The sequence below is a fragment of the Cyprinus carpio genome, chromosome B2 (genome assembly GCF_018340385.1).
Source record: "Cyprinus carpio isolate SPL01 chromosome B2, ASM1834038v1, whole genome shotgun sequence".
Classification (NCBI taxonomy): domain Eukaryota; kingdom Metazoa; phylum Chordata; class Actinopteri; order Cypriniformes; family Cyprinidae; genus Cyprinus; species Cyprinus carpio.
In genome coordinates, this window is record NC_056598.1 from 28,335,435 (window position 1) to 28,358,309 (window position 22,875).

The 22,875-nt window shown below is 35.1% G+C and overlaps 1 protein-coding gene and 1 pseudogene across 4 annotated transcripts in view; one reads left to right on the top strand and one right to left on the bottom strand.

Annotated features, from left to right (window-relative positions):
• LOC109071429 (pituitary adenylate cyclase-activating polypeptide type I receptor-like) overlaps positions 1-6,736 on the top strand; it is a 30,271-nt gene extending 23,535 nt beyond the window's left edge. The window contains exons 11-15 of one of the 4 annotated variants that reach the window (XM_042719011.1): positions 102-193; positions 1,297-1,380; positions 2,527-2,656; positions 3,770-3,811; positions 4,307-6,736. In XM_042719011.1, coding sequence (XP_042574945.1) covers positions 102-193; positions 1,297-1,380; positions 2,527-2,656; positions 3,770-3,811; positions 4,307-4,531 — 573 coding nt within the window. In that variant the 3' untranslated portion in view covers positions 4,532-6,736. The remainder of the gene's footprint in view (positions 1-101; positions 194-1,296; positions 1,381-2,526; positions 2,657-3,769; positions 3,812-4,306) is intronic. The other 3 variants (XM_042719012.1, XM_042719013.1, XM_042719014.1) reach the window with 3 other exon arrangements.
• A 2,471-nt stretch (positions 6,737-9,207) lies between these two features.
• LOC109111748 lies at positions 9,208-22,132 on the bottom strand (annotated as a pseudogene).
• Positions 22,133-22,875: the final 743 nt, after the last annotated feature.

Genomic DNA, 22,875 nt, shown 5'->3' on the forward strand with positions numbered 1-22,875 from the left:
TTTTTAGCTAAAAGGTGGATGAATAAAAAATATTAATTTATGTACTGTATGTAAATGGAGACATATTATATTCTATAATAAACGCATGCATTTCCTTTCAGATTAATTTTGTCCTCTTCATTGGAATCATCATAATCTTGGTGCAGAAGCTGCAGTCTCCAGACATTGGCGGGAACGAGTCCAGCATCTACCTGTGAGTGTGTTAGTCTCAGTCACCATGGAAACAGAGTGCTGTTGTGTCTGATTAGTGGATACGATGTATCACATGATGGTGGCTGAAATGAAATGAAAGTCTTCATAGTATCCAAGCAGCACAGAATGTTCACCTAACTTTAGCATATGGTTCCCATTTGGTTATGTTTAGGAACCAAATAAGATTCTAGAAAAGTTCTCTGTAGGTTTTGTATCCAAAGTCTAATATTGCCAGAACATTTTGTGACCACCTACATATTACCTATATGGAACGTTCTCTATTATTTCTGAGAACTAAAGAATAACAATATAGGAACATTCTCTGTGTATGTATTGTAATCAAAATCTAATGTTGCTGGGAAGATTTTTGTGACAACCTAGACAGAATCTAGAAAGAGTGTTCTCTAACGGTTATTTTTAGGTTTTGTTTTATTATTTAACCATAAGGTTTCCTGTTCTGGTAACTAAAAACTGGGATAAATGGAAGCATTCATCTTGTATGCATACAGGAATCCTTTTGGAATTTCCATTTAAATTTGTAACAATCTGATTGAGATTTGGAATTTCCATCAAAATTTGTAACACTATGATTGCGATGTAACAATAGAATGTGTTATTAATACAGCTCTCTTTATTTTTTAATTGTTGTTAGAATGGTCATGATCAGTAAATCTGTTGTGTGCAGATTCCAGGAGTGATGGAATCATTGCTATGTTGATCAAGGCAACATGTTTGTTTCTGTGGCAGTAAAAAAAAATAAAAAATCATTTTTAAAAAAATTTCTGGACAAGCAGCCTAAATACCCTAAATAATCTAGAGCACAAGACGTATGGACCTGTTTTTGCATCCTTTTTTAAGCTTGAAGGCTTCGGTCCTTATTTAATGTGATTGCATGGAAAACAGTATCATGCAAAGAATGTGCTAGAGCTATTCTATTAGTGGTCCTTGAGTTTTCTCGGTGTTGGGGTCTGTCAGTTTTGTGAGTGAGTCTGTGTGCGTGTATGTGTGTGTGTGTGTGTGTGTGTGTGTGTGTGTGTGTGTGTGTGTGTGTGTGTGTGTGTGTGTTCTGTCCTAAAGAGTGTTTGTTGTCTTTGTCGTGTTTAGCAGCTGTGCACAGAAATGCTTCAGTGAGCCCGCACAGGCCGCCCAGCATTCGTGCAGGATGTCAGAGCTTTCTACCATCACGCTGTAAGTGTGTGTGTTTGTGTGAATGTGTGTGTGCATCTGCGTCTGTGTTGGCCAACAAATGTGCATTTTTCATTTTTAACCATCCATTGAGGAAAAACGGCTGTGAATATTCACTGCACATAGTTTTTGTGGTCTTGTCTGTGGTTTGTAGTTTTATTACATGCACACACTTTCATCCAAAGTGATTTACAGTACTTTGCACTCATATTTAAATGTATTTCTATCAGTTGCATTCTCTGGGAACTGAATCCATGTCCCTGATGTTGTTAGCACCAAACTCTACTACAAGACTTTTAATAAGTTTTAACTGTTGGAAAATCCAGTTTACAGTTGCCTATTAGTTTTGGAATTGGTGGGTCAGGCTGGTCCAGTCTGGTTTAGGTGGCCGGGCAGTTAGTCTTAGTCTTGGCCAAGGGCCCTGCTAAGACCAAAACAGGGCTTGGCAGTATTAGTTGATCGATATAGGTTTTCAAAGGATGATGTCATTTAATTTAATATTTTTTTATTTCACAAAAACTTTTATTGATCATAATATTTTACAAAAACTTGGGGGAAAAAAATGGAAACTGAATTTTAAGTGTTATTTATCCACTAAATAAATTTTGGATTTTTTTTTTTTTTTTTTTTTTTTTTTTTGAAACCAGGTTTTGGAATCTTTTTGGAGCCAGATTTTGGAATCAAAACTGGGTGAACTTTCGCACAGCTGTTATTCATCCAAGCAGTTTGGGTTATTGACCCCACTATTTTTTTTTGTATTATGTCAATTTTTTTATAAACTGTTCCCTTTAAAAAATAGATATTTCTGACTATTATTTCATATCTTAGGGTAGACTTTAATTGCAGACTTTGTTATTTCGGTAATGCACAGCCAGACATTGTTGAAATCTCTTCTGAAAGTCTAGAGAAGAGACATATGTGATATCATTGGGATCTTTTGCTCAGGAGAAGCATCTGAGGTCTCTATTTTTACTCTTCTGCTGTCTAGAAGAAATAATAGATAAATCAAAGAGGCCTTCTTTCCTGTGGAGCAGGATTATTGTGGAGGGCTCTGATCTCCAGTGCATTGATTACAGTAACTGTGTGTTGACATGTTGAGAGATTTAATCAGCTGTCTGAAGCGTCGCTGTGTGTGCTGTATGTTGACAGGCGTCTGGCGCGCTCCACCCTGCTCCTCATCCCTCTGTTTGGAATCCACTACACTGTTTTTGCCTTCTCCCCGGAGGATTTCAGCAAGCGGGAGCGACTGGTCTTTGAGCTGGGACTGGGCTCCTTCCAGGTACTGAGCGTCAGCTTTTATAGTAGAAACTTTAGCACTGTATTATAGAAACACCTCAGTGGACACTATTTCTCTGTTCCAAACCAGTGAGCTACCAGAAATGGCATCATACAGTAGGTGCGATCCCAACACAAGGGCTGTTCCAAACATAAGGCATCAATATTAAATGCTGCCATATAAGCTTTTGTGGATCAGACAACTTCAGAAAACATTGCAAAAATCCTAGTGAAATGTTTATTTTAAAAATAGCAGATAGAATCAAAAGAAATCATATTTTATTCAGTACTTAAGATCTATTATCCAGTTTTGTTTTAAAATATACAACCAGTATTAGTATCAGTATGAGTACTTATGTTAGGCTCTGTTGCAACTTGCAGTCAACTCTAGTTTTCACTCAACTTTTGTGAATTGCTGCCTATGTAGAGTGTTTCAACAGTGTGATATTTTTAGTAATATGCTTCCTTAGATGGTAGCTTATGTAGACAGCAAGCCACACTGTAAGAAAAATAAAAATTATCAGTACATTTTCTGTTAAATTTACTTTAAACCCATAAAACACTATGCAATGCAATGAGTATGTATTTCAAAATACTGGTAAAACACCTGTAAAATATTCATACAAAAACTACTTCATATTAAGACCGTATTGGGGCACGGTTTTGCAGTTCACTAGGTTTTGGAGCTTGATTAAATTAATAGATCTCTTCTGCTCAAAAAAAAAATACAGTAAAAACAGTAATATTATTGAGGTTTTAAAATATCTGGTTCGTATTTGAAAATATTTGAAAATTCAACTTATTCCTGTGATGCTAAGCTGAATTTTCAGCAACCATTACTCCAGTCTTCAGTGTCACATGATCCTTCAGAATTAGCTGTTTATGAAATTTTCTGCTGAAAACAGTTGTGCTACTTATTTTTGTGGAAACCATTATACATGTTTAGGATTCTTTGAGGAATCTAAACAAATCAATTGTATCGTTATAAATGTCTTTACTGTCTTTTAATGAATATATCCTTGCTGAGTTACAGTATTGATTTCTACTAAACTTTTGAACTGTAAAGTACTTTAAAATGATATGCACTTCACCACATACTCACTTTAACTCTTCACAGGGCTTTGTGGTTGCTGTGTTGTACTGCTTTCTGAATGGAGAGGTAAGAGCTTTTGTTTTGATATTCTCAAAAGCATGCAATCAGCTTTGATATTAATTTCATATATGTTTGGGTTTGCTCAGAAAACATTACGTTTCCACAATAGTTTATCCAATTGTGCTGCATAAAAAAAAATCTACATTTTTAGTTACTGCCAAAACACTACCATGTCCTGACCAGGTGTGATGTGATTAAGTGATAAACAATCAGTTTCTTCCATGTTACAGCAAAAATTCACACAAAAATGAGGCAACTGCACATTGCAACAAGACACATATTTTGTGTTGCATTGCTCTAAGTAGCCCTGCCTACAATGAAATCGAATTGATCCAAACATAAAACATCAAATGGCTATAATATTGTGAAGTATTTTGCTTTCTGTGTCCACAAACGTGTCACGTCTGGCTTGGACATGGTGTAAAGCATGAGAGAGAGCGTGGACTGGTGGAGAACGCGTGCACCTTTACAGCTGAGTACATTAAAAAAATGACCTTTTCATTTCTCCCTAAAGGTGCAGTCGGAGATAAAGAGGAAATGGAGGAGTTGGACGGTGAACAGGTACTTTGCTGTGGACCTGAAGCAGCAGCGTCACCCTTCGCTAGCGAGCAGTGGGGTGAACGGGGGGACGCAGCTGTCCATCCTCAGCAAGAGCAGCTCACAGATACGCATGTCCAGCCCTCTGGCCGAGACGGTCAACCTCAACCTGCCCACCTGAGCGCCTGATTGGCCTGTCCGCCCATAAGCCCCGCCCTCCAACTCACCCTCTTCACCTGCAGTAGGGCCGACCAATCACAATTAGAGAAGAACTAGTAATAATTCATGAAATATCTGGATAGTATTTAAAGATTCCAAACAAGATCCAGAATGTGTCACCCAACAATATTTATAGTGCCAAAACTTAGAAGTTGCAATTCAGGTTATGAAGCTTTCTGACCATAACGCAACTTTTTGAAGGCTTTCTAATTAATCTAATAAGTAAATAACAATACAAGCATAAAAGAATGTTATTTTTAATCAATAATAATGCAGAACAGGGGCTGTATGATTCACACCGCAATGCCAAAATGAGACCGCGGCGGAAAATATAGTTCATTTTCATATCGCATTTTGAGCCATAGAGAATGTGAACCGTTTGTGGTTAGAATGTAGTCAGAGAAACATCAATCCATCCAACAGCACATTGCTTTCTAGTTTAAGTGTAAATCAGAAATCAGAGAGAGAGACAGGTTACATTTCAGTGTTACGATAAAATATAATAATATAAAGTGCCAAAACATGAATATTTCGGTATTGTTTTATCTGCAAGCTACTGTGTTTATCAGAAGTACACTATAAAAGAAAATGTACAGACTTTGTGTTGCTCGTTCAGATGCTGTGTATTTGATTAAATGTTCTCCACAGAGAGATTGTAAAACATATTTTTTTACAATCAGCCGTAAGTACAGAGTATGTCAACAATATAAAGACTTATGAATGACTCATGAATTTAGATTATATGTAAATGTTGTTATGGTTCTGTGATTTAGCTTTTGGCCAGTGTTATCTTATTGTCATGCGAATGGTTTGTAACTACACAGAGCCAATATCAGCAAATCAAGGATTGTCAAAAAAATAGTTCTGTAAACAATTACCGGAGTGAGGAGGCTATTCCACAGTTCCCTCTGATTTATTCTGAAGTGCCTGTTGGTCACAAAAATAGCTTTGATGGATCTACTCTAAACAACAACCAGTGCCATGCTGTATTGATTTAATTAATAGTCATTTATTAGTGTAGATTAACAGATACAGTGTTCAGGTTCGCTTTTACAATCTTTCATTTCTACATAGTAGAAATATATTAATTAGAGTGCATACAGTATAGACATTTCTAGAGCTTTGAGATGCGCAAATCAATGCCATTACTTTACTGTCAGGTGCATTATAAATGCTCTTAGGGCTGACGTTTTCAACTGTGAGAGAAATGAGACATTTGAGTGAGATGTGAAAGTGTTAAAAGATATTTCAACCAAAAATGTTGATTCTGTCATAATGTACTCACCTTCATGTCATACCATTTTTAAATGCTTGTACTCCTAGAATGATAATGTAAAGAATGTTCAGCTCCAAAATGACAAAAAGCATCATTTTAGCATCATATCATATGAATGACTTTTATGTTGTTGTTGTTCATATTAAGAGCTTGACAGCCGGTGATCGCTATATGTTGCATGGTAACAAGTAAATTATGCCAGTTTTGAAATGGCATGAAGATGAGTGAATGATGACAGATTTTGATTCATTTTTGAGTGAAAGCTTTTAATACTTGAGAGACAGGTAACCCCCAACCCTTTACAAGTACAATATCTGATGTCAATCTATGAATCCAACCAAATTTACTGCGTCACCACTGACTGACAATCATAATTAGTTATCATCACTCATATTTTACATGTTTGATCACAAAAATAGCGTGCATCAGTGTGCAAAGTGACAAGAGTCTCTGCTAAAAGTGTTGTTTATATCCAGTACAGTATTATTCTCTGCCGTGAGTGTAAATTCTCTGTATATATGTTAAAGATGCACATGTGCCAGTAAATGATGGATGTACCAGCACTCTCTCTTTAGTCAACACTTACAGTCATAAAGTACCAATGATGTATGTAAAACTTCTGTGATTATAAACATGCCATTTTTGAAATGCAGCATGCTTTTGTTGCAGCTCATAGTTGTCGGTGAATCACATGGCAGAATTGAAGTGATTTTTGAAATGTACAGTAAAGTGATGGTCATGTAGATCGCACAGATCTTTTAAAAAAATGTGGGGAAAATGTATACGCTTTTTCTTTGGTTGTTATTTTGAAGTTGAAGTGTGTAATTTGTGTGCTACTATCATCATCAGCAAACGAAAATGCAAAAATAATGACAGAAGGTCTTAAACATAGCCCTGCCCACTCACGCAATTAGTTGAGACTGATCGCGTTTTTCTTTAAACAGATATTTCTGATGTAAAATACTGGTTCTGTACTTAATATGCAGAGATGACTATAAAATAGTGCTGTTAAACGATTAATCGCATCCAAAATAAAAGTTTTTGTTTATGTTAATATATGTGTGCTGTGTATATTTATTATATATATATATATATATATATATATATATATATATATATATATATATATATATATATATAAATACACACACATGCATTTATATATTTCAGAAAAATATGTTATGTTTATATATTAAATATATTTATTTATAATATAAATTATATGAATATAAATACAGACGTAAATATTTTCTAAATGTATACTGTATGTGTGTGTATTTATATATACATAATAAATATACACAGAACACACACAAATTATACAAACAAAAACTTTTATTTTGGATGCGATTAATCGCGATTAATCATTTGACAGCACTACTATAAATCATTTGTAGCTGGATTTTTCAAAAAAAAAAAAAAAAGTGTAAACACTGTGGCTCTTTGGTGCTAAAAGCTTGTTTCGTTTGAGCATCGCGAACTACAACATTAGTTCAAACAATTGCGTGAGTTTGGAGTGGGACTATCTGTTTTTTTTGGCCAGTGGCAAACCAGGAGAGTCATTATTTTTGCAAATCCGCTCAGTGGGGCGGGGATTAAACACTTAAATTCTCACCATTGATGACAAAAAAAATCTGTTTTTTTGTTTGAGCTTTCTCTTTTTTCTTATCGTCTTTATTTTTCAACCTGTAAATATTAATGATCTTGAACAAGCTCTCGGTGATAGTGAACTTGTCTGTAGAAATAAATTGTGAAATACTAACGGTGAGTGCCAGATGTTGCTTGGATCACGTGACTTTACAGCTTCATAAGTGTTTGGGTATATGAGGGTCCGAGCTCCCTCTGTGGCTCTTCCTAGATATATCTGCATGAAAAAATACAAAAAAGACAGTTTTTGCTGCTTTCTATGTTCTTGACACCAGCCGTCATTCTGAGTGTGAGCTCAGAAGGTAACGACCATGTCTCAAAGCTGTTACAGACCTGTTTTCTTGTGCTTGTAACACATCTGCCTGCCAGTAGGTAATGCTTTTTATTTGATTGTATAGCCTATTTGAGCGCTGTATATTTGAGGAACGAGGAGATAAGTGGGAGATTTGATGTGTCTCTCGTGTTGGTCTGACATGTTTCATTGTGTCTTTGAGATGTCTTCATATTGTGGACTAACTCATTTCAATCTGAATGTAACACCCAGACAACAACTGTATCGTACATTCAGCTGCTCTGTAAAGATGCCTGCTGTTTCTTCTGCTTTGATGTAGAGATGATGTCCATGTTTGACCTGTGAACATTTTTGTACGTGTCTGAATTCCATTCTTGACAAAAAACTCTGTTTTATGTAGTTCTTTCTATGTGTGTGTCGTCTTTGAGTGAGAGAGATAAAGATATTTAATATTACATATTAAAAATAGCTATCTAATAAATATTTAATAATAAAAAACTGTCAAGAGAGACATAAAAATAAACTGTTGGCATCTCTAAAAGAGGTACAAAGTTAAAATAATTTAATTAGTATAGCAGATATACAGTACAATACAATTTTTAAAACCGTAAACATTGTTCTCAGTGTAACATTTCAACATAACTTGTACAACAGTTGAAGAGTCAGTGCTATCCTGCATTTTATTTTACATTAATTGTACAGTCTGATTGCTCCAGTAATTGTTATTCAGCTGTAATGTCTGCAGACATACACAATACTATTCAAAAGTTTACAGTCAGTAAGTATTTTTTTTTGAAAGAAAGTAATACTTTTATTCAGCAAGGATACATTAAATTGATCAAATGTGACATTTATAATTTCAAACAAATGCTGTTCTTTTGAACTTCCTATTCATCGATTCCTGAAACATTTTCAACATTGATAAACATAAATGTTTCTTGAGCAGCAAATCAGCATATTAGAATGATTTCAGAAGGATCATCTGACACTGAAGACTGGAGTAAAGATGCTGAAAATTCAGCTGCGCATCACACTAATTACATTTTAAGATATATTCACATAAAAACTAGGGCTGTCAAATGATTAATCACGATTAATCACATCCAAAATAAAAGTTTTGTTTACATAATATATGTGTGTATACTGTGTATATTTATTATGTATATATAAATACACACACATGCATGTATATATTTAAGAAGAATATGTTATGTTTATATATTAAATATATTTATATATAATATAAAATATAAGAATATAAATATATAAATGTATATACATGTAAATATTTTCTAAATATATAATTTATGTGTGTGTATTTATATATACATAATAAATATACCCTGTACACATACATATATTATGTAAACAAAACTTTTATTTTGGATGTGATTAATCGTGATTAATCATTTGACAGCCCTAATAAAAATGCTTATTTTAAATTGTAATAATATTTATGGTTTATACTGCCCTGTATATTTAATAAATGCAGCCTTGGTGAGAATAAGAGACTTCCTTCAAAAACATGAAAACTATTATTATCCCAAAGTGACCCCATTCAGTGTACATAGTGTACCATGAAACTCAAACTGATGAATGAGCTCATATCCCATAGTACCACTTAAATACACCTATATGCTGCCGAGAAGCAATATCATTCAGTTTCTATCAATGTTCAAAGTTGTTCAAAAATGTTACGTTAAAAGCAGCTATAAAAAGCAAAGGCATAAGAAAATTCAAAGCTGTATCCTGTATATTTATGATGCATCCTCAGCAATAACAAATTAATCACTTTAAAATTAAAAGCCTCCAAACTGATGAATATTAATCATGTTACTTTGCAGTTTATGGCAAAAAGCTCAGCACTTGGATGGAATGAGGTTGTAAATTTGTTTTTTTTTTAATATTTCATATCTTTTGCATACCACAAATCTAATATACAACCAGAATGTTAATGAAGCATTTGCTACTGCATGGGCCCCATCAAATCTGTACTTTAATCAAACTTCCACTCACTCATGCTGGCTGTGTCACAATCTGCTTGTAGTAGTTATATGCTAACTAATCTCAAATGACATCTGCCAAATCCATAACTCTGTTGTGTTTGCAACATGACCTTGATAATGCCATACAATGGCCCATTTCCTCTTCTTTGAACATCTTCCACACTCCAGAGCCGGACGTGAAGTTCCTGAAGTCTCCTACAAGTCTTTCCACCTGCATCATCCAGGTGTGTTCACACAGACGTGACGTAGCCATTGCAGATGGCAGTCTGAATGAGTGGAGTCATGCATCATGATCTGAGTAACAGTGACCTGACGTTTTTTACTGGGGCTCAGATGAGTCTGGGTCTGCCACGTCCATAACCTGCGCTTCAACTCTGCCTGAACCTGAAAGAGAAAGAGACACACTTCAGTGACAATACATTCATATCAAATGGTTATACTGATTGTGATACTCTCAGAACAACTTGCACAGTATCCCTATTAAGCAAGAAAAGCTTAAAGATGCATCTTTGTACCTTATGGTAGATATTAAAGCTTAAAGTGTATTTACTGTATTAATACATTTTGAAAGCACCACAGTGAAAGTTTTGCACCTTTTGTCTTAAGAGTGTTGCTCATTCTTATGCTTGATTACACAACCTTTTCCCCAGATTTTCCCAATTAAAGTTTGGAGGAGTCAGAGATAACCAATTTCACAAGAAATAGTGTAGTGTAGGCTATGATTGACACAGACTGCGATTTTATAGCATCAGACTATAGATCTAGTCAGAAGACAGGGGCTTTACACAGTTGAAATAATTAATGCTAAACTAATTTTCTTGGTAAAAAAAAATCCTGCGTTATCTGATGTCCTTGCTATGTTTCTGGATGTTCGTGTTACTTACATTGATGATGAGGTCTTATGAGGTATTATACTGTACATCTCTATGGTGAATGTAAGGTAGGCTACGCGATTTGCTTTCTGTTGCTAAGCATCTAATATATAACATCATCTAGCTAACAACACCACATTCTTTCACGCTTCTGAATTACAAGTATAAAACCGTTCTGCTGCTCAGGGTTAAAAACTGAGTTTAGAACGACGATACGTGTTTCTGCGTGAGTATATGTTAGTGTTCGATGCCAAGGTTTTTGTACCCATTTAGACTAAAAAGTTGCCTATAAATGATGCCTAGCGTTTTTTTTTTTTTTTTTTTTTTTTTTTGTGTGTGTGTGTGTGTGTGTGTTTCATTACTTTTGATTTGCTCAAGAGTGCTTTATTTGACCCATAGTATGCAACCACAAAGAAATATAGTCAAACACTGCATAGCAACGCCCTTGCATCCATCCAGTATCATGGCGTTTTTAGTTTTGCACATTTTTTTTAGGAAAAACTGTTAAAATGTAGTTGTAACTGTCAATATCATGTTGAATATTTCCATTGTGAGAATACTTACATCTCCATTGAGAAAACAGTAAAGGAGTGCCACCACAAAGCCCTGGAGAAAAGAAAATTTGACTTTCAGGAATACAATAAAACATTTCCTCATTACGGAATCTGTAAACTGACACTAAGCAGATCATTTCTACATAAAGAAATGAAATCATGTGTACCTGGAAAGAGCCCAGACCAAGTTCGATGTAAAACCGGACTATTTCCCCTGTGTTTTCTGGCAGGAAGGCAAACAGAGTGTAATGCATCCCAAACAGAGGAATCAGAAACAAGGTGGATTTGGCCAATCTCCTGTGTGATTATCAAAAATTGATCATGAATCAGAATTCGTGCCTTCACACAAACAATTCAGAGCACAGCTAGATCTGTACCATCTAAGTGATTTATTTCATTTATTTCAGATGAGTATGTAATTTGTAACATGCATAAAACAAAGATTATTTCATTTTAATGCAAAAATCCCTCAAACATCAAGGCCAAGCCCGGAACCAATATAAAGTTAAATGGCACAGAATCAAATTTGCCAGACATATCTGTGCCTTCAGAAGCGAATAAGCCTCTGGATAATGGGCTAAATGCAATTTCTCTTCGTCTCTGCATATACATTACATTATCAGGAGATACAGGTATTAAGACACAACAGAACCTAAAATAGAAACGCACCCTAGCATGAACTGTCAAAATAAATATTATTCATGCATGAAGCATGACCTGGCAGTGCGTATAGCTGTATCCTAATGAACAGACATTGCAGAGAAATGAAGATATATGCGTTTCAGTGACCTTAACACCTGCCATCTGTCTGATTCTACACTAAACAGGTTTCTTCTGGAACTATCATAACTTACATAAACTGTTTGTCAAAACTGGTGTGTGTTGTATGAAGGCTTTAGAATTGGCTTTCACAATGTAACAAATAACAATTACATTTGCGCTACATTTCTTTTAACCTGGGCCAGTAAATCACCTAACAACCCCAAAATATGTTTTTTATCTTTGACTGTCATAACTTCAACAATTTTTTGCAGCATTAACAGAGCTGACAAAAGTTCATTTTCAGCACTTCTTGCACATTAATATTAGACTCACATGAAGTGACCTGTGTCATTGCCTCCAACTCCAGGACTTTTTAATTTCTGAACCAAGATCCGAATCACATTTAGGAAGATGATGATATTAGCCTGACAGACAGACAGACAGAAACTGTTTACTAACAGAAGAGCAGGGGAAGTCTCATGTAAGTTTTCTAATGAACTGCTGCTGATAAATGTGATTAAACTTTATCAATCTCAAAATATGACATGCAATAACATCATAACTCACAAACAGGGATACTGTGATCGGGCCTTTAATGATCCACCAGATGTTCATATTATCTGTGTCATCCCAACATCTGCAAATATGAGACATTTACATAACAAAAAAAATATATATTATTGTTATTTTAATAACATTAAATTGCATTTGCAAGTCAACTTAAACCATTAAAAAAATTAGTACTTGAAATAAAATAAACTTTAACTGAAAAATTACTTAAATTTATTTTAATTTAGCTACTTTTTATGTTCTTTCAACTGAAATAACAGGCTAAACCTGAAATTAAAAAATAACTATATATAAAAATAAAAAAAAAACTAACAAAAATGGCAAAAACACACAACAACAAATTACTAAAACTACTAAAAAGGCAAAAAATATATTTTTTTTGTTTGATGTACTAAAATACTAAAAAAAAAAAAAACTACTAAAGAAATAAAGTCAACATTTCTCATTCTCATTTAGTTCAACTTGATGTACTAAAATAACTTAAACTAAAACAAACATTTATAAAAAACTATCAAGATATAAAAATGAACAGACATGAGTCATGACAAAAACACACAACAAAATTAGAATAAAAAAATCAAATATTTATACAAATTATAATAGTATGTAGATGATACTTAAATAATGCTGATATGTCAAGCCAGACTTTAAAAAAAAGCCAAATGTTATTTGATGCAACACTTAATATGCATACAATAAGATTATGCATTAAGAAAGGAAATAGGGTCAGTTCTTTTCAGTTTCAAGATAATTTTAATTTTGAAGATGTGACATACCCTCTGTTATCACAGAATTGTCTGGTCAACACCCACACGATCAGCACGATTGATGGGACACCTACAAAAAAAAAAAAAAAAGACAACTTTCCCTAAATGCACAGAAAAACAGCCCTCAGATCTGTAATACATTTTTTGGAAGAGATCTCAATAATGTGACACAAATGCTGATATCTGTTTGCTCAGTTGCTCTAGTGCTCAAATCTTGGCAGACTGCCGATGTTCAGCTTTTAATCTGTTGACACACAGCCTTTCTCCTGAAATCTGTTTTTCATGATGTACCAACCCCATCCTATTAGAATGTACCACCAGAAGTACTTCCTCTGCGAGACGAAGGTGAGGGCGAGGAGCGTCTGCAGGTACAAGCCTTCCACCAGCAGCCAGAAGTAATTAGTGAGGATGCAGAACTGGAAGAACGTTACAGCAGTTTTGCACGCCACCTGTCAAAAACAAAACACACACCGGTACAGATACAGAATAAGAGCACAACCATAACCTGCACTGGAAGCAGCGTTATTTTAGTATTTTTTATAAATATTTTGAATTTGTATTTATTTCTATATTTTCTGTTTTCATTTACATTTTTGGTTAACGTTTCAGTAATTATTTGTGTTTTTGTCATTTTTATTAATTTTTATATTTTATTTTAAATTAAATCCACCATTTTGGAGAGTACCACGACGCATGTGCATGCTTTCCCCAGAATGTAATCAGCGTTGTTTACGTTCAGGAGAAAACGCGCGAATGCTGAACGTTAACAACGCTGATCACGTTGATTACTTTCTGGGGAAAGCATGCACATGCGTCGTGGTACTCTCCAAAACGACGGAAGACAGTAATTCGGGGAGAAGAATTGTTGAATAAATTATGTTATTTTTGTTTTCATTGCACACAAAATACAATTTAGCTTCACAAAATTGAAGTTGAGCCACTGATGTCCTTGCTACATTTCTGGACCTGGGAAAATTGTAGTTGTGTTGCTGTCTATGGAGGGTCAAGCAGCTCTCAGATTTCAATAAAAATATCTTAATTTGTGTTCCAAAGATGAACGAAGGTCTTACGGGTTTGGAAGGACATGAGGGTGAGCAATTAATGACAGAATTTTGATATTTGGGTGAACTAACTCTTTTGATTGGTAGGTTTCTTTTCTGGATAATAGGTAGTTTAGTCCTTCACAGTGAAATTACACTTAAATTTGCATGTATTAATTTAGCAGATGCTTTTATCCAAAGCGACTTACAAATGAGACGAAATTCTGTGAATTTTGTATTCAGACGCTCTCACTCACTGTGGACATTAAACAGTGATCCTGAGTTTCATCCGAGAACAGAACGGCATCTTTGATGAAGACTGCACTTGCCCGCAAGATGAAGGAAACAAAAAGATTGATGTGTATGTAGTTTCTGGTGCAGTGGAACTTCCTGTAATGACAGAGCATCATGGGTATTTATAAACATGATATATTCTTACACTGTAGATTGCCTACTGAATATGCAGATATTTTCATTCTCCCTTCTGATTGTCTTTATGTTTTTTGCTGATTTGCAAAAAATATTATATAATTTGATGATGCTGAGCTCAAAAATTTTAAACTTCCCATCACACAGGGCCCCCAGCTTTAATGCCTTTATCAAAATATCAAAAGGAGCCAAATGTCAAACTGACAAAATATCAAAAAGAACCTCCGGTGTAATACATAAGTGTGACAGAGCTTTACCTGAAGCATGTGAATATGATAACAGCGGTGATAAGCGATATAAGTGATGTTGCATATCCAGCAGTGTACAGCTGTTTCAAGGTTGACAAGTAATTTGTCTGAAAAAAACAAACAAACAAAAAAAAAAAACTAAGTCTGAGAGACAAGTAGTTAACATCCCTAACAAACAGTATGTCAAGCTTAACCGTTATAACAGATTTATATTTTATTATGTCAATATCTAATATTTTTGGATTAAAACTGGCTATAGTTAAACTCTTCCAGTTCTTAAAAGCCAAAAAAAAAAAAAAATTATAATAATACTTAAACATATATTCTTTTATTCTTGTTTTTTTTTTTTCAGCAGGAACATAGAGGTCAATGACCTGCTTAAATTTTTAATCCTAAACAGCTTTATTTATCATCAAAAAGAAGAACAGTTAAAGCCAAAGCATGAGGCAGAAACAAAACAGTGACCACTAGTGGACATCATGGGAGGCTCAAGTACACACTACATACAAGCCATTCATCAAAATGAGCCTTTCTGCATAAGTAATATTTATTGAAATATAGGCATTACTGTCAAATATGTATGTATTATGGGAAATTATTTACCACAGTCCCAGATTCTGAATCATCTTCAAATGCACAGGCTTCCTCGTACGGCGGATATGGGTCACTCCAGCCGTTAGACGTGCAGTTCCTGTATATAAAACCTGCCGAATAAACAGCAAAGCATATGGTTTTAAGATGACAAAACTGCAAAATTTGTCCCTTGAGAGCTTTCTAAAATTTCACCAAACGCTACTGCGTTTAAAAATCAATAAAAGGGCTTTTGTCCTGATCACATAATGAGCAGTCATTAAAATCTCTCATACGCCTGAGTGCCAAATATGTCTCAAGTTTGTCAGTTGTTGCAGACTCCTGCTGATCAGCCCTCATTTCAGAGAGCAGTAAGCACAATTCCCACTTCATAACACTTCCAAAAATACCCACAGACGCCTGGAGAATGCTTGGGGGAAAACATGAGCACTAGAGCTGGGACAAAACCTGCTTCTGGATGCATTTCCTGTGGCAGAAAAGAACAGGTGTCCTACTTCAGCCTTCATAATGCATAAGTCACCTGCTTTAACCTCAGCAGCAGTGTGAGACAGTCTGACCAACAGCTACAACTCTGAATAAATGACTTTGAACAAATAAGGTAAATAAAGCTTGTATGGCTATAAGGCTCATATATAAATTTAGCATCATTGATAAAAAAAAAAAAAATCCTATTTAAAATGCTTTTTTGTTGAATTTTCAGTCATTTTGTTTTTGTCATTATTATTTTTTGAAATGTCTATAAATATATCAAATACACACACACACACACACACACACACACACACACACACATACATATGTATTCATTTTGGAATGCTCTTACAAACACTGTAATTTTCATAATGAATTAAAAATGTATTCATACATACACCAATAGCTTTTCACAATGTGTTAATTTTGATTTGGACAATTGTTATATGTAAGTGAACATCTGTGTGCATCTCTCACAACTTCACATCAAAATTAAATGTCAAATGGGGGCGTGTTCCGGCGGGAAAGTGACGTCAATGCATACCCTCTATTGGAACAGTAAGTGTCTACTGACATCTGAGCATTGTGACCTGTAAGCACTTCCAAAGGATTTAAAATCATAGGATTTAAAAGTTAAAACCAGTGAGTCTAGATTAATCCAGCATTTTAGGTTACTGTCTGATGTTTAGTTTTTAGGGCAGTCACAGATATTACAATTTCTTTTTGTAAGACAATTTTGATGAAACTGTATGGATTATAAAAACACTTTCCCTTTTTGTTGTCGGGGAGACAATCATATTTCTAAAAACATCACAAAGATGTTTTTTATGAAACACAGTGCGCCATTTAAGGAAGCGGGAATGAGAAGCAGCAAAAGAAACAAGTTAAATGTCAGTCTTATATAAGGTACTGCGTAGATAATTTAACATTTACTGCAATCTTCATTTGATGTCAAAATCGATTTTCAAATCTAAAGATTGGTCTTGTTTCCTTCACATCTTCTCAGTGCCACCATAACACCGCTGCTGAATCTATACCGTGGTGAAAAGTTACATTTTCCCTGAGTTTGCGGTCTGAATTGAATCATGATTATGATTATGCATTGTATGAACAATTTCATTTTATGCCTAAAACACAGATTGAAAATGTAAAGGACCGAGCTGGGTTCAAACTCTGGTCATTTCGAATTTTTGGCTTTTAACAAACATTTGCTTTTTTTCTGACATGCAACAAGAATAAGTTATTAACTTTTAATTTAGTAAAGCACTAAATCGCTACGCTTTGTATTTCCATATATGCAGTTATGGCCACTGAAAATTATTCATGTATTCCCAGTGGAAATGGATTAAATAAATTTACACTTCATGAATTTAAATTGGTTGCTTGCCATGAAATTAAGCTGTGGAAAAAGCTCAAAATTGTGATGCATTAGCAAATTTAATTAACAAAATTTAGCCTTCTGCAAAAGTCCATTCTTGAGTGCATACATATAAACAGGTTATCTCAGTGCAAGCTGAATCCCAATATCTCTAGGGCTCTGCTACTTTCTGTCTGCATATTCAAACATTCAGCAGAATCACAGCCCAGTGACTGTAAAGACCACTGACCCACGCAATATTACAACCCCTAACTGTAAACTAGAAGGGTGACAGCTTTCAGCCACGGTTACTGCGCACCAGCCCTCAAGAAACAACTTATCTGCTGCTGTTTGACAAACCTTTCACCAGACATGAGCCTGAAGCTCCGTCACAGCAGCCGGATATTAAAGAATGACAGCAATGATAATGAGGCTATAAAAAAAAAAAAAACAGAGAGAGACAGGGACAGGGATGGATGAGTGGGTATGTAGATGAGTGGTTGGATATATGGAGGAATGTATGAATTTAAGGATGTATAAGTGGATGATAGATGGATGGATGGGTGGATGATGATGGATATATGAATGGATGGATGGATGCAAAGATATAGGGATGAATGAGTGGATGGATAGATGGATGGATATATGGTTAAATCAGTGATAGATGGATGTTGGATAGATAGATAGATAGATAGATAGATGTAGATGGTTGGTTGGTAGGTAGTTGTATATATATAAAGAAAGGTAGTTGGTTGGTTGTTGGATGGATTGATAGATAGATAGATAGATAGATAGATAGATAGATAGATAGATAGATAGATAGATAGATCTGACCTTGAGTGTTGGAGATGTGCTGGAAGACATCTGAACAGGACACATGTATGAGTTGTCCAGTATTGGCTGTTCGCCAGCAGCGGATCCCGTCCCAATCCGTCCCACATCCTGAGACAGGAACCACAGAGGAGCCGTAATGAAACTGTCAACAATATATGTTCTGCAGTGGTTCATATGGATATTATCTAATGGACAGGGGGTTCATTTACAGTTTATCCAAGTTCCTTTTGTCATGCTGTGCAGGAAAGCGTTAGCATTCCACTGCTCGTCCATGTAAAACATTAATTCCAGCACATATAGGCTCCAGCACACAATGACAACTATCAGTGCCCTTATGTTGTCACAAAATATTCAAGAGCTCGTCATGCAACTACTTTTAAAAATGTCACTAAGCAATATTAGTCAATATGTGCATGCATTAATGTAATACAAATTCCAGTCAATTAAAATTGTGTGAATCTGGAACAATAATGTCGAGCAATGAAGCGTGGGAAAGGTTATTCTATATCAGTGTCTTTAAGACACTCAAGCCCTCTGCTGCAGAATGACCTAGATGCCTACAGTTATTTATAGCATCATTAATTTTTTATACTCAGTTTGGCAGTATGACAATACTTTGAGGAAAAATAAACATAAGGTAAAAAAAAAAATTCAGGGCATGACTGCATTGCAAATTTACTCATGAATACGGTTTGTGCAGTTGCAAGTTTTCAGCAGATTTAAAAAAAAAAATAGCAGATGTGAATAGTGATGGATAGTATTTAGAAGATGCTTTCTGAAATTAATGAGGCCATTTTTATCTGAGCTTCAATGTGAATCAGCAGATAGGAAAAATGTATGTCTATTTCACATTTTAAGACTCTCCAAAAAAGTTTACTGTTAAAAGCCAATAAGGATGCTCTTTAAATCCACAGTGTGGTTACATATTCTGCCAGCAGGGGCTACTGGGGTCATGCTAAAGAGCCAAACCTTAAAGTCTAATAGATTTATTTATTTGTTTGTTTGTTTGCCTTGCTTGCTTTAAAATTTTAAACACAATTTTATTTATTATTATAATATAATTTTATAACTTTTATTTTTAAAAAATATTTTTAGTTACATTCGTATTATATTCGTATTATTCGTATTATTTTTTTGGTCACTGTACTATTTGTTAAAGAAGGCGAAATGCATCCCTCCTGGCTATATTATTATCAAATCTTATAAATGTTCTTTTATGACTCATCTGGCTGGAAAACCCTGTTTGTAAGCTTTATTTTTTACTGCATATTACCTTATAGGCATTTACAGCTTTGTTCCTGTATGTCACTGCTGAGAGGAAAACATGTCCTTTCAAAGTCTGCAGGTCACAGTCGGTCAGACAGACAGTCTGTGTACATGGATCAGTTATTAAAAAATGCTACAGACCGAATAAAAGTCGTGCGTGAATAGCCCCTAAAGACTTATTTGGTGATTTTCCTGCAAATGTTGATGTACAAGATGTACAAATGTACTTCATTTGATTAACTAATTAACAATGTAATTAATTTGATTTAATTGTAATCCTTTAAATAACTGTTTTATTTTATATTATACATCCTACAGTGAAGCTTTCCTGTTCTTCTGATTTTTGCTTGAATTCAAACAGAGAAAATGTCCTGTAAACCAGCATGGGATCCTTAACTTGCATAACAATATTATAGCTTAAAACTTAATAGGAAAGCTCAAATAAAGCATATCTGAACACATACTGCAGAAAACGGAAAGCACACCATTTCACACAATCTCCTTTCCTCACTCACACATTATCAAGTTGTAGGAACACAGACCTCCGGAGGTTCAAGCTGCCACGTAACATCATTATCATCTGTCCCATGGATTGAACCGTCTGGCTGTACAAGTCTCATTCAGCAAAACTCTATTCATGGAACTTAAACAAGTCTCAGGGAGGAACGCAATCAGAACCCCAATCAAAACTCATTTCAGATTAATAATAACTCTGCAAGTCACTTCAGAGAGTATGCTTGACTGCCCTAAAGAGCGTTTGTGGGGACATTTCCCACAGTGCTTAGCTATTCCCAGACTGTCTGGCAGTTATTCAACAGTTTTATGTTCTATGTGTTCTAAACAAATATGTGGGTGAATTTTGACGTGGGTGGACAATGGGGGAAAGACCTTTACTCTGGAGAAAGTGTTATTATGGATTATGGACTCATATTTTGGCCAGAAGAGATGGTTTAAAGTTAAAATGCCTTTATGTTGGATTTATTTCTTTCAAATATGCAGCTTTCCACCTCACAGGCCATTAATTGATGGACTCTATTTGGACTCTCATTCTGACGGCACACATTCACTGCAGAGGATCCATTGGTGAGCAGGTTATGTAAATTTCTGTAAAATCTGTTCCCATGAAGAAACAAACTCATCTACATCTTGGATAGCCTGAGGGTGAGTACATTTTAAGCAAATTTTCATTTTTGGGGTGAAGTATTTCTGTAAAACAGTCAAATAAATAAATAAATAAATAATAAAGCTGTGATCCAGAAATGTAAGGTCTGATCTGACAGAGTCAGAAACAACAAGAAAAAAAAATGGAACTAACCTCATACTGGCTAGGAAAATGAAGAAGAAAGCACTTATAAATCTATTTCCTCTAACAAACCCATTTGAGAACCACAGCTTTAATGTGGTTAAATGCTGTAGGTCTGCTCAGAAGACCATTTCCTACCTGTCCTTGACTATATTTAATTAAAGTAACACGGTTATGATTTCTACATGGCAAACAAACATAATCATCTTCCGTTAAGGCCAAGCTGAGCATGAACACATCAGCTGCCGACCAATGAACTCCCCACCTGTCCAGCCACAAGAACCATATATATGTATGTGTGTGTGTGTGTGTGTGTGTGTGTGTGTGTGTGTGTGTGTGTGTGTGTGTGTGTGTGTGTGTAATAATGTTGTCACAACCTTGTTGGGACTGATTCTTGATCTCTCTCTTCCTAGTCTGGATGCAGATCTCTTGTTCTTCTATAAGCTGGGAGATGATAGCACAGTCCGGATGGATAGCGTGCACCTGATGGGGGAAAAAATATGAATCCATATGCACATTAATCTGCATAATCTACAGACTAGATTAAAAATTGTTTACATTAGTGGGTAACATTGGCTCATCATCTTTTTACAGTAATCCACAACTGTTAACTCATTTCAAACAAGTCGTGCTTCTCATGTCTATTGCCCAATATGACTTAAAATAAAGTCACACTTTTTAGGGGGAAAAAAATGTTAAATAGAATGTTCTATTATTATATGAAAGCAGTCAGTTCAAATTAAGTGTAATGGGCTGAAATAGGAATCAAACGGTTGGTACAGTTTTCTTTTTTATTAAATGTATCTCTAGTGGAAAAGAAAGGATTCGTTTTTTTTCTTCAGAATTCTACGTTTAACGTCATGATAAAAAAAATGTCAATATGATTCTTTTAGAATTCTTACAAGAGACGCATTCGCGACAATATTACCATAAGCGTCTAAAATGTATTCTTGCAGATGCGCGCAACTCAGAAACTGTTTGCAGAAAACTGAGCAAGACAATAAAAACGATTTCTGACAGAAATCTATTATAATTAGTTTTACATTATGGTCACTTGTACAAATTAAATACTTAGAAAATGTTTAACATTAAATAGCCTACTTACAGCTCTCCAAAAAGTCGCGAATAAACACAGGTGTAGAACAGTCATATTAAAGCCAAGAGTGTGTGAAGACCCAAGAACGCAGAATATCCCTGTAACTCCTCAAACAGAGTGATCTGCTCTTCTTCTTGAATTCACACTCGACAGACTGAAGTCACATTCGCTGTATCGCTCTCTCGACTGATGCGCGTCCTCATCACAGGCTTGTGGAGCGCGCACTGTCGGATTGACTTTAAATGTAACCCAATTTCACAGCTGAACATATGAGCAGCTGCTTGTGAAATACATCTGGAGAAATGCTGAATGCTCGTTTCAGAGATATTTGGATTTCTGTCGATGTAAATTACTTTTGATTTTGTAGACAAAAGCTTGATGCACATTATTTAACATTACACCTCTTTTTAGGTTGTTAAAAAGTGGCAGATGTTTCGGGGGAGATGAAATGTCGCCTGGTAAATGTGAATAATTGAACATAGCATTGGTAGAAACACTGAGCCATTTCTAGGGATTTATAGGGCAGACCAGGATTGGCAGGTTGGCACATGGGTTGGTTGGCACAGTTTTCATTCCTTGTTGAATATCTCTGGTGGAGCAGACAGTAAGATTACACAACAGGGTTCAAATGAAAGCAAAGGTTCATAAAAAAAACTTATAAATGTTACCTGAATTTGTATAATTGATGACTAAAGTTATGTTGTGTGATTTTGCCACCCATCCCCAGCAGGAATGCTTGGTACAGGTTAAAGTACACTGTAAAAAAAAGTCTGTAGTTTTTACAAAATAATTTTGGCAGCTGTGGTTGCCAGAATACTTTTGTAAAAAATACACTGTAAAAAAAAGTCTGTAGTTTTTACAAAATAATTTTGGCAGCTGTGGTTGCCAGAATACTTTTGTAAAAAATACAGAAAAACTGTAAACACATTTACG